Below are 13,681 nucleotides of genomic sequence, written 5' to 3'. Positions count from 1 at the left end.
GCATTCCATGTTCTCAGGATTTCCTTGCCGTCAAGCTTCTCCAATTTGTAGGCGCTTTTGCCGAGCACTTCTTTGATCTTGTAGGGGCCTTCCCAGTTTGCCGCCAGTTTTCCTTCCCCTTGGGTCGGTAGCCCGATGTCGTTGCGTCGCAAGACAATGTCATTTTCTTCAAATTCCCTCCTAAGCATTTTGGCGTTGTAGTGCAGGCTATTCTTTGCTTTAGTGCTACTTCTGTCAAATGGGCCATCTCCCTGACCTCATCCACCAGGTCCTTTTCTACTGCCTTTTCTACTCCCTTCAGAAGTAACCACGGGCTCGGTTCGCCGATCTCCACGGGTATCATCGCATCCACCCTGTACGTCAGGCGAAATGGGGTTTCTCCTGTAGAGGACTGCTCGGTTGTACGGTAAGACAAAAGGACCGAGGCGAGTTCGTCGGCCCCATGCACCTTTTTTATTATCCAACCGTTTCTTGAGGCCCAACAAGATGACCTTATTTGCGGACTTGACTTGCCCATTTGTCTGGGGGTGCTCTACCGAAGAGAATTTCTGTTTTATACCCAGACCGGTAAGGAATTCTATGAACTTCTTGTCAGTGAATTATGTCCTGTTGTCTGAGATGACAGCTTCTGGGATGCCAAATCGGGTTATCACCTGCCTCCACATGAACTTTCTACAATTGGACGAGGATATGCTGGCCAGTGATTCGGTCTCTATCCATTTGGTGTAGTAGTCGATGGTGACTACGGGATATTTGACTTGCCCTTGGCCAACCGGGAAAGGGCCTAGTAGGTCGACTCCCCATTGTGCGAAAGGTCGGGAGGACGTCAATAGGCTTAACTCGGTTGCCGGTGCTTTGTGGAAGTTGGCGTTCTCTTGGCACTTGACGTATTTCCTTACGAATTCTTTGGATTCCATCATCATCGATGGCCAGTAATATCCAGCTCGGATGAGCTTTCTGGCTAGGGCTTTGCCCCCGATGTAATGACCACAGCACCCCTCATGGACCTCTCTGAGCACGTAGTCCGTTTGGTCGGGATGCAGGCACTTCAGTAGGGGCTGGTTGAGTCCCTTTTTGAACAGCTACCCCTGTATGACCGCATATTTGGCTGCCTCCCTTCTCAATGCTTTAGCTGCCTTCTCATCGTTGGGGAGTTTGCCGTTTTCCAGGAAATCAGTGATGGGGTCCATCCAGGACGGGCCTATCTTTGTCAAGTGGAGGGCAACCGCTGGTTCCTTTACTATGCCCTGAATGAGAGATCGGTTGCCGGCTCCCAGTTTCGTGCTTGCTAGCTTGAGTAGGAGGTCTGCTCATGTGTTCCTTTCCCTCGGAACGTGTTGGATCGTGACCTCCTCGAACTGCTTACTCAATTCTCTAACCTTCTCCAAGTACTTCTACAACTGGGAGTATCTGGCTTGGTAGATTCCATTTACTTGTGAGGTAACGACCTGTGAGTCACTACACACTTCCAGCCTCGCCGCCCCGACTTCCCGAGCTAGGGTTAAGCCTGCCAAGAGGGCCTCGTACTCCACTTGGTTGTTCGAAACGGGAAACTCAAACTTGATCGATTGTTCGTATATGACCCCAGCAGGGCTTTCCAAGATGATCCCGGTGCCTCCGGATGTTTGGTTAGAGGCCCCGTCCACATAGAGCCTCCACCGTATGCCCGTTTCCTCGGTTGGGTTTCCCGTTACTTCAACTAGGAAATCTGCCATTGCTTGTACCTTGATCGCGTGTCGGGGCTCGTATCGCAAATCGTACTGGGAGAGCTCAACGACCCAAGTCATCATTCTTCCCGCCAAGTCGGGTTTCTGGAGCACTTGACGGATTCCCTGGTTTGTTCTCACAATAACCTGGTGGCCTTGGAAGTATTGCCTTAGTCTACGGAAAGTGGTCAGGAGTGCCAATGTCAGTTTCTCCAATTTGTTGTATCTCAATTCTGCTCCTTGTAGTGATCTACTACAAACTCAGCCATTATCGATCTTCGCCCCTGTCCTTGTCCTATAGAGACCAACAGGGAGATTATCCTGTTCGGCTTGATGAAGTGGTTGCCTAATCCTACGACACCGTGCTGGTGAGTCGTTAAGTCGGCATCCCGTAAACACAAGGCGTCGAACACGTTACAGAACATAATATTCGAGTCTGCACCCATATCCACAAGGATCCGTTTAACGAGGCCGGTTCCAACCCTGGCCGTGATGACCATGGGGGGAAGCCTTTTGGAGCTTCGCGCAAATGAGGAGGAGACTGCCAGGACTTTGGCGTCTTTCTTGTGCGCCGATCTCGACCTTGGAGCCGTGTTTCTTGCGGTTACTACATTCACCACGGTAAGGTCGTGGTCGTTGTCCTCTGGCTCCGGTCGTCGCTTTATCGTCCGAGTCTTGTCTTCCCCATCGTGGTTGCGGTTTCATCTCCTCGGCTCCCTGATAAGGTGGGAGAATTCGGCTAGTTTTTCGTCCTTGATTACTTGTTCCAGAGCATCCTTCAGGTCGAAGCAGTCTTGTGTCTTGTGTCCGTAGCCCTTATGGTAATCTGATGAGCGGATAATTTGTATGCTTTTTGGCATTGTTTTTAGTGTGTTTTTAGTATAATCTAGTTAGTTTTTAGTATATTTTTATTAGTTTTTAGCTAAAATTCACTTTTCTGGACTTTACTATGAGTTTGTGTGTTTTTCTGTGATTTCAGGTATTTTCTGGCTGAAATTGAGGGTCCTGAGCAAAAATCTGATTCCGAGACCAAAAAGGACTGCGGATGCTGTTGGATTCTGACCTCCCTGCACTCGAAGCGGATTTTCTGGAGCTACAGAAGCCCAATTGGCGCGCTCTCAACGGCGTTGGAAAGTAGACATCCTGGGCTTTCCAGCAATATATGATAGTCCATACTTTGCCCAAGATTTGATGGCCCAAACCGGCGTGGCAAATCAGCCTCAGAAATTCCAGCGTTAAACGCCGGAACTGGCATAAAACTTGGAGTTAAACGCCCAAACTGGCATGAAAGCTGGCGTTTAACTCCAGAAAAGGTCTCTACACGAAAATGCTTCATTGCTCAGCCCAAGCACACACCAAGTGGACCCAGAAGTGGATTTTTACGTCATTTACTCATTTCTGTACACCCTAGGCTACTAGTTTACTATTAATAGGATCTTTTGACATTGTATCTGGACCTTATGACCTCATGACACTTTACACTTTTCTTTGTGTATCTTCCACAGCATGAGTCTCTAAACCCCATGGTTGGGGGTGAGGAGCTCTGCTGTGTCTTGATGGATTAATGCAATTACTACTGTTTCTCATTCAATCATGCTTGCTTTCATTCTAAGATAATACTTGTTCTTAATCCGGATGAATGTGATGATCCGTGACAATCATCATCATTCTCAACTATGAACGCGTGCCTGACAACCACCTCCGTTCTACCTTAGATTAAGTAGTTATCTCTTGGGTTCTTTAACCGGAATCTTCGTGGTATAAGCTAGAATTGATAGCGGCATTCAAGAGAATCCGGAAGGTCTAAACCTTGTCTGTGGTATTCTGAGTAGGATTCAATGATTGAATGACTGTGACGTGCTTCAAACTCCTGAAGGCGGGGCGTTAGTGACAGACGCAAAAGAATCACTGGATTCTATTCCGGCCTGATTGAGAACCGACAGATGAATTCCGCTATGCTGTGACAGAGCATATGCAATCGCTTTCACTGAGAGGATGGGAGGTAGCCATTGACAACGGTGAAACCCTACATATAGCTTGCCATGGAAGGAGACTTGCGTGTTTGAAGAAGAAGACAGTAGGAAAGCAGAGATTCAGAAGATGGAGCATCTCCAAACCTCAACCTATTCTCCATTACTGCAAAACAAGTAATCATTTCATGTTCTTTTGCTTTTCACAATCAATCCTGATAATTTCTGATATCCTGACTAAGATTTACAAGATAACCATAGCTTGCTTCAAGCCGACAATCTCTGTGGGATCGACCCTTGCTCACGCAAGGTATTACTTGGACGACCCAGTACACTTGCTGGTTAGTTGTGCGGGATTGCAAAAGTGTGATTGCAATTTCGTGCACCAAGTTCTTGGCGCCGTTGCCGGGGAATGTTGAGTTTGGACAACTGACGGCTTATCTTGTTGCTTAGATTAGGACTTTTTTTTATTTTTGTTGGTTTAGAGTCTTTTAGTTGAGTCTAGTTTCATATTTTAAGTTTGGTGTCAGTTGCATGCTTTTGTTTTTCTTTTAATTTTCGAATTTGCATGTTCTTAGTCCCTTTTTGATTCATAAAAATTCTAAGTTTGGTGTCCTCTTTGTGTTTTTCCCTTAAAAATTTTCGAAAAATTTGAGTTTGATTTTCTAAAATTTTAAGTTTGGTGTCTTTTTGTGTTTCTCTCTTTCCTCTTTTCAAAAATCAAATCTTTTTCATAAAAATTTTTCAATCATATCTTTCTAATTGCTATTTTCAAAATCTTTTTAATTAACTAATTGATTCAGTTCTCAATTTGCTTTGATCTTATTTTCTTTTTGATTTTCGAATTTTTATTTTAATTTTATTTTGTGTTATTATTTTTTTCGTAAATTCAAAAAAAAAACAAACAAAATTTATCTCTTTGCAATCATTATCATTTCCCTTTTGTCCATTATGGACTCAAGTGGGATTAATCAGTCCAAAAGGACTCTGGGGTCATATGCTAACCCCATTACAGCTGCATATGGGAGTAGCATCTGTACACCTCCCATCAAAGCAAGCAGCTTTGAATTAAATCCTCAACTCATTATCATAGTGCAGCAAAATTGCCAGTATTCCGGTCTTCCACAGGAAGAACCTACTGAGTTTCTGGCACAGTTTTTACAAATTGCTGACACAGTACATGATAAAGAGGTAGATCAGGATGTCTACAGACTATTACTGTTTCCATTTGCTGTAAAAGATCAAGCTAAAAGGTGGTTGAATAACCAACCTACAGCAAGCATAAAGACATGGAAACAGTTGTCAGACAAATTCCTGAATCATTTTTACCCTCCTAAGAGGATGACACAGCTAAGGTTGGACATCCAAGGCTTTAAACAAGAGGATAATGAATCCCTTTATAATGCCTGGGAGAGGTATAGAGGTATGCTAAGGAAATGTCCCTCTGAAATGTTTTCAGAGTGGGTACAGTTAGACATTTTCTACTATGGGCTTACAGAAAAAGCTCAGATGTCTTTAGACCACTCAGCTGGTGGATCTATACACATGAGGAAGACAATTGAAGAAGCTCAAGAGCTTATAGACACTGTTGCTAGAAACCAATATTTGTACTCTAGCAATGAGTTCTCTCCAAAAAAGGAAGTCATGGCTGTAGTCAATGACCCTAGTCCTCAAGAACAGATAATTGAGCTTAATCAACAATTGCTCCTGATGACAGAACAGTTAGCAGACTTTAAAGAGATGCTCTATGAAACTAAAGTTGCTAACAAGAGCATAGAACTGCAGTTGAATCAAGCAAAACAGCAAATATCTAAACAGATAACAGAGGAATGTCAAGCAGTTCAATTAAGGAGTGGGAAGACCCTGAATAACACTGCTCAAAAGAGTAAAAAGCCAAACAAGGAACAATTGACAGAGGACAACCAAACCACTGTTCAAAATCCCTCTGAGGACAGTAAGAGCCCAGAGAGGAATGTCATTGGCGTTCAAACGCCAGAAAGGGAAGGAAAGCTGGCGTTAAACGCCCATTCCTTGCCCAGTTCTGGCGTTCAAACGCCAGAAAAGGGAGAAAAGTTGGCGTTAAACGCCCAATTTCCACCCAATCCTGGCGTTCAGACGCCTGGGGAGAATCAGACACCTGAGAGTGCTGACAGTAATCCCTCTAACAAGGCTTCTTCAACCACTTCTGTAAGGAATAAACCTGCAGCATCTAAGGTTGAAGAATATAAAGCCAAGATGCCTTATCCTCAAAAACTCCGCCAAGCGGAACAGGATAAGCAATTTGCCCGCTTTGCAGACTATCTAAGGACTCTTGAAATAAAGATTCCGTTTGCAGAGGCACTTGAGCAAATACCTTCTTATGCTAAATTCATGAAAGAAATCTTAAGTCATAAGAAGGATTGGAGAGAAACTGAAAAAGTGTTTCTCACTGAAGAATGCAGTGCAGTCCTATTAAAAAGCTTACCAGAAAAGCTTCAAGATCCAGGAAGCTTTATGATACCATGCACATTGGAAGGTGCTTGCACCAAGACAGCCCTATGTGATCTTGGAGCAAGCATCAATCTAATACCTGCATCCACTATCAGAAAGCTTGGGCTGACTGAAGAAGTCAAACCAACCCAGATATGCCTCCAACTTGCTGATGGCTCCATTAAATATCCATCAGGCATAATTGAGGACATGATTGTCAAGGTTGGGCCATTTGCCTTTCCAACTGACTTTGTGGTGCTGGAAATGGAGGAGCACAAGAGTGCAACTCTCATTCTAGGAAGACCCTTCCTAGCAACTGGACGAACTCTCATTGATGTACAAAAAGGGGAAGTAACCTTGAGGGTCAATGAGGATGAGTTCAAGTTGAATGCTGTAAAAGCTATGCAGCATCCAGACACACCAAATGACTGCATGGGCGCTGACATTATTGACTCTCTGGTAGAATAGATCAATATGGCTGAGAGCCTAGAATCAGAGCTTGAGGACATCTTCAAAGATGCTCAGCCTGATCAGGAAGAATTAGAGGAGGCAAAGGAATTTTCGAAAATTCCTCAGGAGGAGGATAAGCCTCCCAAGCCTGAACTCAAACCACTACCACCATCCCTGAAATATGCATTTCTGGGAGAGGGTGACACTTTTCCAGTGATTATAAGCTCTGTTTTAAATTCACAGGAAGAGGAAGCACTTATTCAAGTGCTAAGGACACACAAGACAGCTCTTGGGTGGTCCATAAGTGATCTTAAGGGCATTAGCCCAGCTAGATGCATGCACAAGATCCTATTGGAGGATAATGCCAAACCAGTGGTCCAACCACAGAGGAGGCTAAATCCTGCCATGAAGGAGGTGGTGCAGAAAGAGGTCACTAAATTACTAGAGGCTGGGATTATTTATCCTATTTCTGATAGCCCCTGGGTGAGCCCTGTCCAAGTTGTTCCCAAAAAGGGAGGCATGACAGTGGTTCATAATGAAAAAAATGAACTGGTTCCTACAAGGACAGTCACAGGGTGGCGCATGTGTATTGACTACAGAAGGCTCAATACAGCCACCAGAAAGGATCATTTTCCTTTACCATTTATAGACCAAATGCTAGAAAGACTAGCTGGCCATGATTATTACTGCTTTTTGGATGGCTATTCAGGCTACAACCAAATTGCAGTAGACCCTCAGGACCAAGAGAAAACAGCATTCACTTGCCCTTCTGGCGTGTTTGCCTACAGGAGGATGCCTTTTGGTCTGTGCAATGCACCTGCAACCTTTCAGAGGTGCATGCTCTCTATCTTCTCAGATATGGTAGAGAAATTTCTGGAAGTCTTCATGGATGACTTTTCAGTATATGGAGACTCATTTAACTCCTGTCTTAATCACCTAGCACTTGTCTTGAAAAGATGCCAAGAGACTAACCTGGTTTTAAACTGGGAGAAATGTCACTTTATGGTGACTGAAGGAATTGTCCTTGGGCACAAAATTTCAAACAAGGGAATAGAGGTGGATAAGGCAAAGGTAGAGGTAATTGAAAAATTACCACCACCTGCCAATGTTAAGGCAATCAAAAGCTTTCTGGGGCATGCAGGGTTCTACAGAAGGTTTATAAAGGATTTTTCAAAAATTGCAAAACCTCTGAGTAACCTGTTAGCTGCTGACACACCATTTGTGTTTGACACACAGTGTCTGCAGGCGTTTGAGACCCTGAAAGCTAAGCTGGTCACAGCACCAGTCATCTCTGCACCAGATTAGACATTGCCATTTGAACTAATGTGTGATGCCAGTGACCATGCCATTGGTGCAGTGTTGGGACAGAGGCATAACAAGCTTCTGCACGTCATTTACTATGCCAGCCGTGTTCTAAATGACGCACAGAAGAACTACACAACCACAGAAAAAGAGTTACTTGCAGTGGTCTATGCCATTGACAAGTTTAGATCCTATCTAGTGGGATCCAAAGTGGTTGTGTACACTGACCATGCTGCTCTTAAATATCTACTCACAAAGCAGGATTCAAAACCCAGGCTTATAAGATGGGTGTTGCTTCTGCAAGAGTTTGATATAGAAATAAGAGACAGAAAAGGGACAGAGAACCAAGTAGCTGATCATCTGTCCCGAATAGAACCAGTAGCTGGGGCGTCCCTCCCTTCTACTGAGATTTCTGAGACTTTCCCAGATGAGCAACTATTTGCCATTCAGGAAGCTCCATGGTTTGCAGATATTGCAAATTTTAAAGCTGTGAGGTTCATTCCCAAAGAGTACAGCTACGTGCAGAGAAAGAAATTAATTTCAGATGCCAAGTACTACCTCTGGGATGAACCATATCTCTTTAAGAGATGTGCTGACGGAGTGATCCGCAGGTGTGTACCCAGAGAAGAAGCACAAAGGATCCTATGGCACTGCCATGGATCACAGTATGGAGGACATTTTGGAAGTGAGCGAACAGCCACTAAAGTCCTCCAATGTGGCTTCTACTGGCCTACTCTCTATAAAGATTCCCGAGAGTTTGTGCGTAACTGTGACAGTTGCCAAAGAGCTGGTAACCTGCCTTATGGATATGCCATGCCTCAACAAGGGATATTAGAGATAGAATTGTTTGATGTATGGGGAATTGACTTCATGGGGCCATTCCCACCGTCATACTCAAACACTTACATTCTGGTGGCAGTGGACTATGTATCTAAGTGGGTAGAAGCAATTGCTACACCCACTAATGATACAAAGACCGTACTGAAATTCCTCCAGAAAAACATTTTCAGCAGGTTTGGCGTTCCCAGAGTGCTAATCAGTGACGGGGGAACTCATTTCTGCAATAAACAGCTACACCTTGCTATGGTTAGATATGGAATTAGCCACAAAGTGGCAACTCCGTATCATCCACAGACAAATGGGCAAGCTGAAGTCTCTAACAGAGAACTAAAAAGAATCCTAGAACGGACTGTGATAGCCCGAAGAAAGGATTGGGCAAAGAGCTTGGATGATGCTCTGTGGGCATACAGAACAGCATTCAAGACTCCTATAGGAACCTCCCCATACCAACTGGTGTATGGGAAGGCCTGTCATTTGCCTGTGGAACTGGAACATAAAGCCTACTGGGCAACCAGATTCCTAAACATGGATGCACAGTTAGCTGGTGAAAAAAGACTGCTCCAGCTAAATGAGCTAGAGGAGTTCAGACTCAATGCCTTTGAAAATGCAAAAATTTATAAGGAAAAGGCAAAGAAATGGCATGACAAGAAGTTGTCAACCAGAGTCTTTGAGCCAGGACAAAAAGTTCTGCTCTTTAACTCTAGGCTCAGACTGTTTCCAGGAAAACTCAAATCCCGTTGGAGGGGTCCGTATGTGATTACAGGAGTGTCACCATATGGATATGTTGAGCTTCAGGATATTGATTCTGACAAAAAGTTCATTGTTAATGGACAGAGAATCAAACATTATCTTGAAGGGAATTTTGAGCAGGAATGCTCAAAACTGAGACTTGAGTGATTCTCAGTGAAAGTCCAGCTAAAGACAGTAAAGAAGCGCTTGCTGGGAGGCAACCCAGTCATTAGGAGGTTATATGATTAGTTCTCACAGAGGCAAATATCAAAAATGAAGGAATTCACAGAGTTACAGAAGGATTCAGCTCAAAAAGCAGAGAAAATGAGCTTACTGGCGAAAAAACGCCAGTAAGGGGCATTTTGGGCGTTAAACGCCAGAATGGGTACCATTCTGGGCGTTTAACGCCAGGAATGGTGCCATTTTGGGCGTTAAACGCCAGAATGGGCACCATTCTGGGCGTTTAACGCCAGGTGTGCAGCATCCTGGGCGTTTTGAAAAACGCCCAGTGATAAAGGCTTTCTGGCGTTTAACGCCAGCCAGGGCACCTGGCTGGGCGTTAAACGCCCAAAAGGGGTAGCAATTGGGCGTTAAACGCCAGAATGGGTGCCATTCTGGGCGTTTAACGCCAGAAAGGTGGGGGGACCACATTTTTGTTTTCAACTCAATTTTTTTCAAACTTTCCTCTTTTTACCCATACTCTTCTACATAAATGCACTTCAACCTTTCATCATTCACTTTCAAATCTTCACAAATCAAAACCATTCTTCAAATCTATTTCAAATTAATCCCAAATCTTCTTCAAAAACTCACCCTTTTCTCAATTTCTTTCCATATCTTCTCAAATCTCCTTTCAAATCTCTCTTTTTTTCGAAAAAACTCTCCCCCTCACCTTATAAATTCGTGTTTGGCTTCCTCTTTCCATCACACCATTCGAATTTCCTCTTCCTCTCTCTCTCTCTTCTCTTCTTTCTTTTCTTTTTGCTTGAGGACAAGCAAACCTCTAAGTTTGGTGTGCTTTTCCGTGATCACTAAGCCAAGATTCATCAAGATCATGGCTCCTAAGGGAAAACAAACCAATTTAAGAGGAAAGAAAGAGACTAATCCAAAGAATCTTTGGAATCAAGAGAAGTTCTTAACCAAAGAACATGAAGACCATTATCACAAAATAATGGGTCTGAGGTCAGTGATCCTGGAAGTTAAATTTGATCTGAAAGAAGATGAATATCCGGAGATCCAAGAGCAAATTCGAAACAGAGGATGGGAAGTTCTGACCAATCCTGAAATAAAGGTTGGAAGGAACATGGTTCAGGAATTCTACTCTAATCTGTGGCTAACAGATAAGCAGAGAATGACTGGAACTGCTTACCATACCTACAGAACCATGGTCAGAGGGAAAGTTATGTACTTCCATCTGGACAAAATAAGAGAAATCTTCAAACTACCTCAACTGCAAGATGATCCTGACTCCTTCAATAGGAGGATGGTGAGAGTAGATAAAGGGTTGGATCAAGTTCTAGAGGACATATGCCTCCCTGGGACTAAGTGAATAACCAATTCAAAGGGTGTCCCAAACCAACTCAAGAGGGGAGACCTCAAGCCAATTGCAAGAGGGTGTCTAGACTTTATTGGGCGTTCCATATTGCCCACTAGCAACCGTTCTAAGGTCACCATCAAGAGGGCAGTGATGATTCATTGCATTATGCTTGGAAAAGAAGTGGAGGTTCATCATGTGATTGCTTGTGAGATCTACACAATTGCAAATAAGAATTCCACTGAAGCCAAACTGGCTTACCCAAGCTTGATCTCCTTGCTCTGTAAAGAGGCTGGGGTGAAGATGGGAGTAGATGAGTTCATACCCATTGAACACCCAATCACCAAGAAGTCAATGGAAGGACAAGTGCAAGACAACTCTATCAAGAGGAGGGCGCAGGAATTCCTCCCTGAATTCCCAAGAATTGACTACTGGACCAGCCTAGAAGCATCTATCTCCAAGCTTCAAGAGACTATGGAGCAACTGAAGGAAGAACAGCAGAATCAGAACTGCATGCTCTGCAAATTGCTGAAGGAACAAGAGAAGTAGGGGCGTGAACTCCAAGAATTGAAACGCCAAAAGTTCTCCTCTCAAGCTGAGGGAGCATCCACTTCTCAAAATCAAGGTTGTTGAGTCCTAACTCTGTGAAAACCTCTATCATTAGGAGCCTATGTTTGCGTTTTTTTTTCCTTTGTTTTGTTTTTATTTTTCGTTTTTCTAGTCTCATTTTATATCTATTTTTTTTAGTCTTGTTTTAATTCATAATTAATAAAATTGAAATTTTATGCCTTCAAGATATGAATGTCCTATGAATCCATCACCTCTCTTAAATGAAAAATGCTTTAATCACAAAAGAACAAGAAGTACAGGATTTCGAAATTTATCATTGAAACTAGTTGAATTAGTTTGATGTGGTGACAATACTTTTTGTTTTCTGAATGAATGCTTGAACAGTGCATATGTCTCTTGAATTTGTTGTTTTGAGAATGTTAAAAAATTGTTGGCTCTTGAAAGAATGAGGAAAAAGAGAACTGTTATTGAGGATCTAAAATCATTAGACTGATTCTTGAAGCAAGAAAAAGCAGTGGATACAAATTTCTCAAAAAAAAAAAAAGAGGCTGAAGTTTTTCGAAAAAAAAAGAGAAGAAGAAAAGAAAAAGAAAAAGAAAGAAATAAAGTTGTGATCCAAGGCAATAAGAGTGTGCTTAAGAACCTTGGACACCTCTAATTGGGGACTTTAGCAAAGCTGAGTCACAATCTGAAAAGGTTCACCCAATTATGTGTCTGTGGCATGTATGTATCCGGTGGTAATACTGGAAGACAGAGTGCTTTGGGCCACAGCCAAGACTCATACACTAGCTATGTTCAAGAATCATTATGCTCAACCAAGAGAATCAATAACACTATCTGAGTTCTGAGTTCTTATAGATGCCAATCATTCTGAACCTCAAAGGATAGAGTGAGATGCCAAAACTGTTCGGAGGCAAAAAGCTACTAGTCCCGCTCATCTAATTGGAACTATGTTTCCTTGATATTTTGGAGTTGGTGGACGAAATTGTGATCACTATTCTTTTTGTATACTCTGATGACATTGTTTATTTTCACAACTCCGTTCAACTAACCAGCAAGTGTACTGGGTCGTCCAAGTAATAAACCTTACGTGAGTAAGGGTCGAATCCACAGAGATTGTTGGTATGAAGCAAGCTATGGTCACCTTGTAAATCTCAGTCAGGCAGATTAAAATAGTTTATGGGTTTTCGAATTTTAAAGAAGAAATAATAAAATAGAATATAATAAAAGGATAGAACACTTATGCAGATTCATTGGTGGGAATTTCAGATAAGCGGATGGAGATGCTGTAGAGCTCTCAGACGCCTGCCCTCCTACTGCTTCTACTCAATCCTTCTTACTCTTTTCCATGGCAAGCTTTGTATAGGGGTTCACCATCAACTGTGGCTACTTTCTTCCTCTCGGGGAAATACCCTGTGCGGCTGTCACTCGCACAGCTAACCAGTCTGGAGGCATCACCCATGGCTAATGGCTACATCCCATCCTCGCAGTGAAAACTAATGCACGCACTCTGTCACAGTACGGCTAATCACCGGTTGGTTCCCGCTCCTACTGGAATAGAATCCCTCTTTTGCGTCTGTCACTAACGCCCAGCAAGTTAAAGTTTGAAGCACGTCACAGTCATTCATTACCGGAATCCTACTCGGAATACCACAGACAAGGTGAGACTTTCCGGATCCTCATAAATGCCGCCATCTATCTAGCTTATACCACGAAGATTCTGTTGGGGAATCTAAGAGATACGCATTCAAGCTCTGTTGCATGTAGAACGGAAGTGGTTGTCAATCACGTACATTCATAAGTGAGAATGATAATGAGGTTAATCTGACTCATCACATTTATCATGTTCTTGGGTATGAATGAATATCTTGGAATAAGAATAAGATAGAGAATTGAATAAAAGATAATAGAATTTCATTAATACTTGAGGTACAGCAGAGCTCCACACCCTTAATCTATGGTGTGCAGAAACTCCACCGTTGAAAATACATAAGCAAAGAGTCCAAGCATGGCCGAATGGCCAGCCCTCTCTAACGTGATCAATGATCCCCTAAGATGAAGAATAAAACAAAACTGAGATCAAAGATGTCTAATACAATAGATAAATGTCC

At 43.0% G+C, this 13,681-nt stretch overlaps 1 protein-coding gene across 1 annotated transcript; it reads right to left on the bottom strand.

Moving 5' to 3' along the window:
• Positions 1-599: 599 nt before the first annotated feature.
• Positions 600-923, bottom strand: LOC140184112 (uncharacterized). The gene has a single exon (XM_072234398.1). It carries the CDS (start codon positions 921-923, stop codon positions 600-602), a length of 324 nt encoding a protein of 107 aa, XP_072090499.1.
• Between the last annotated feature and the right edge of the window lie 12,758 nt (positions 924-13,681).

The sequence above is a fragment of the Arachis hypogaea genome, chromosome 4 (assembly GCF_003086295.3).
Source record: "Arachis hypogaea cultivar Tifrunner chromosome 4, arahy.Tifrunner.gnm2.J5K5, whole genome shotgun sequence".
In the NCBI taxonomy this organism is placed as follows: domain Eukaryota; kingdom Viridiplantae; phylum Streptophyta; class Magnoliopsida; order Fabales; family Fabaceae; genus Arachis; species Arachis hypogaea.
This window is presented reverse-complemented; position numbering and strand designations above follow the sequence as displayed.

Coding starts and splice junctions, on each gene's coding strand:
- LOC140184112 (XM_072234398.1), bottom strand. CDS start 923: ATGATGATGGAATCCAAAGAATTCGTAAGGAAATACGTCAAGTGCCAA.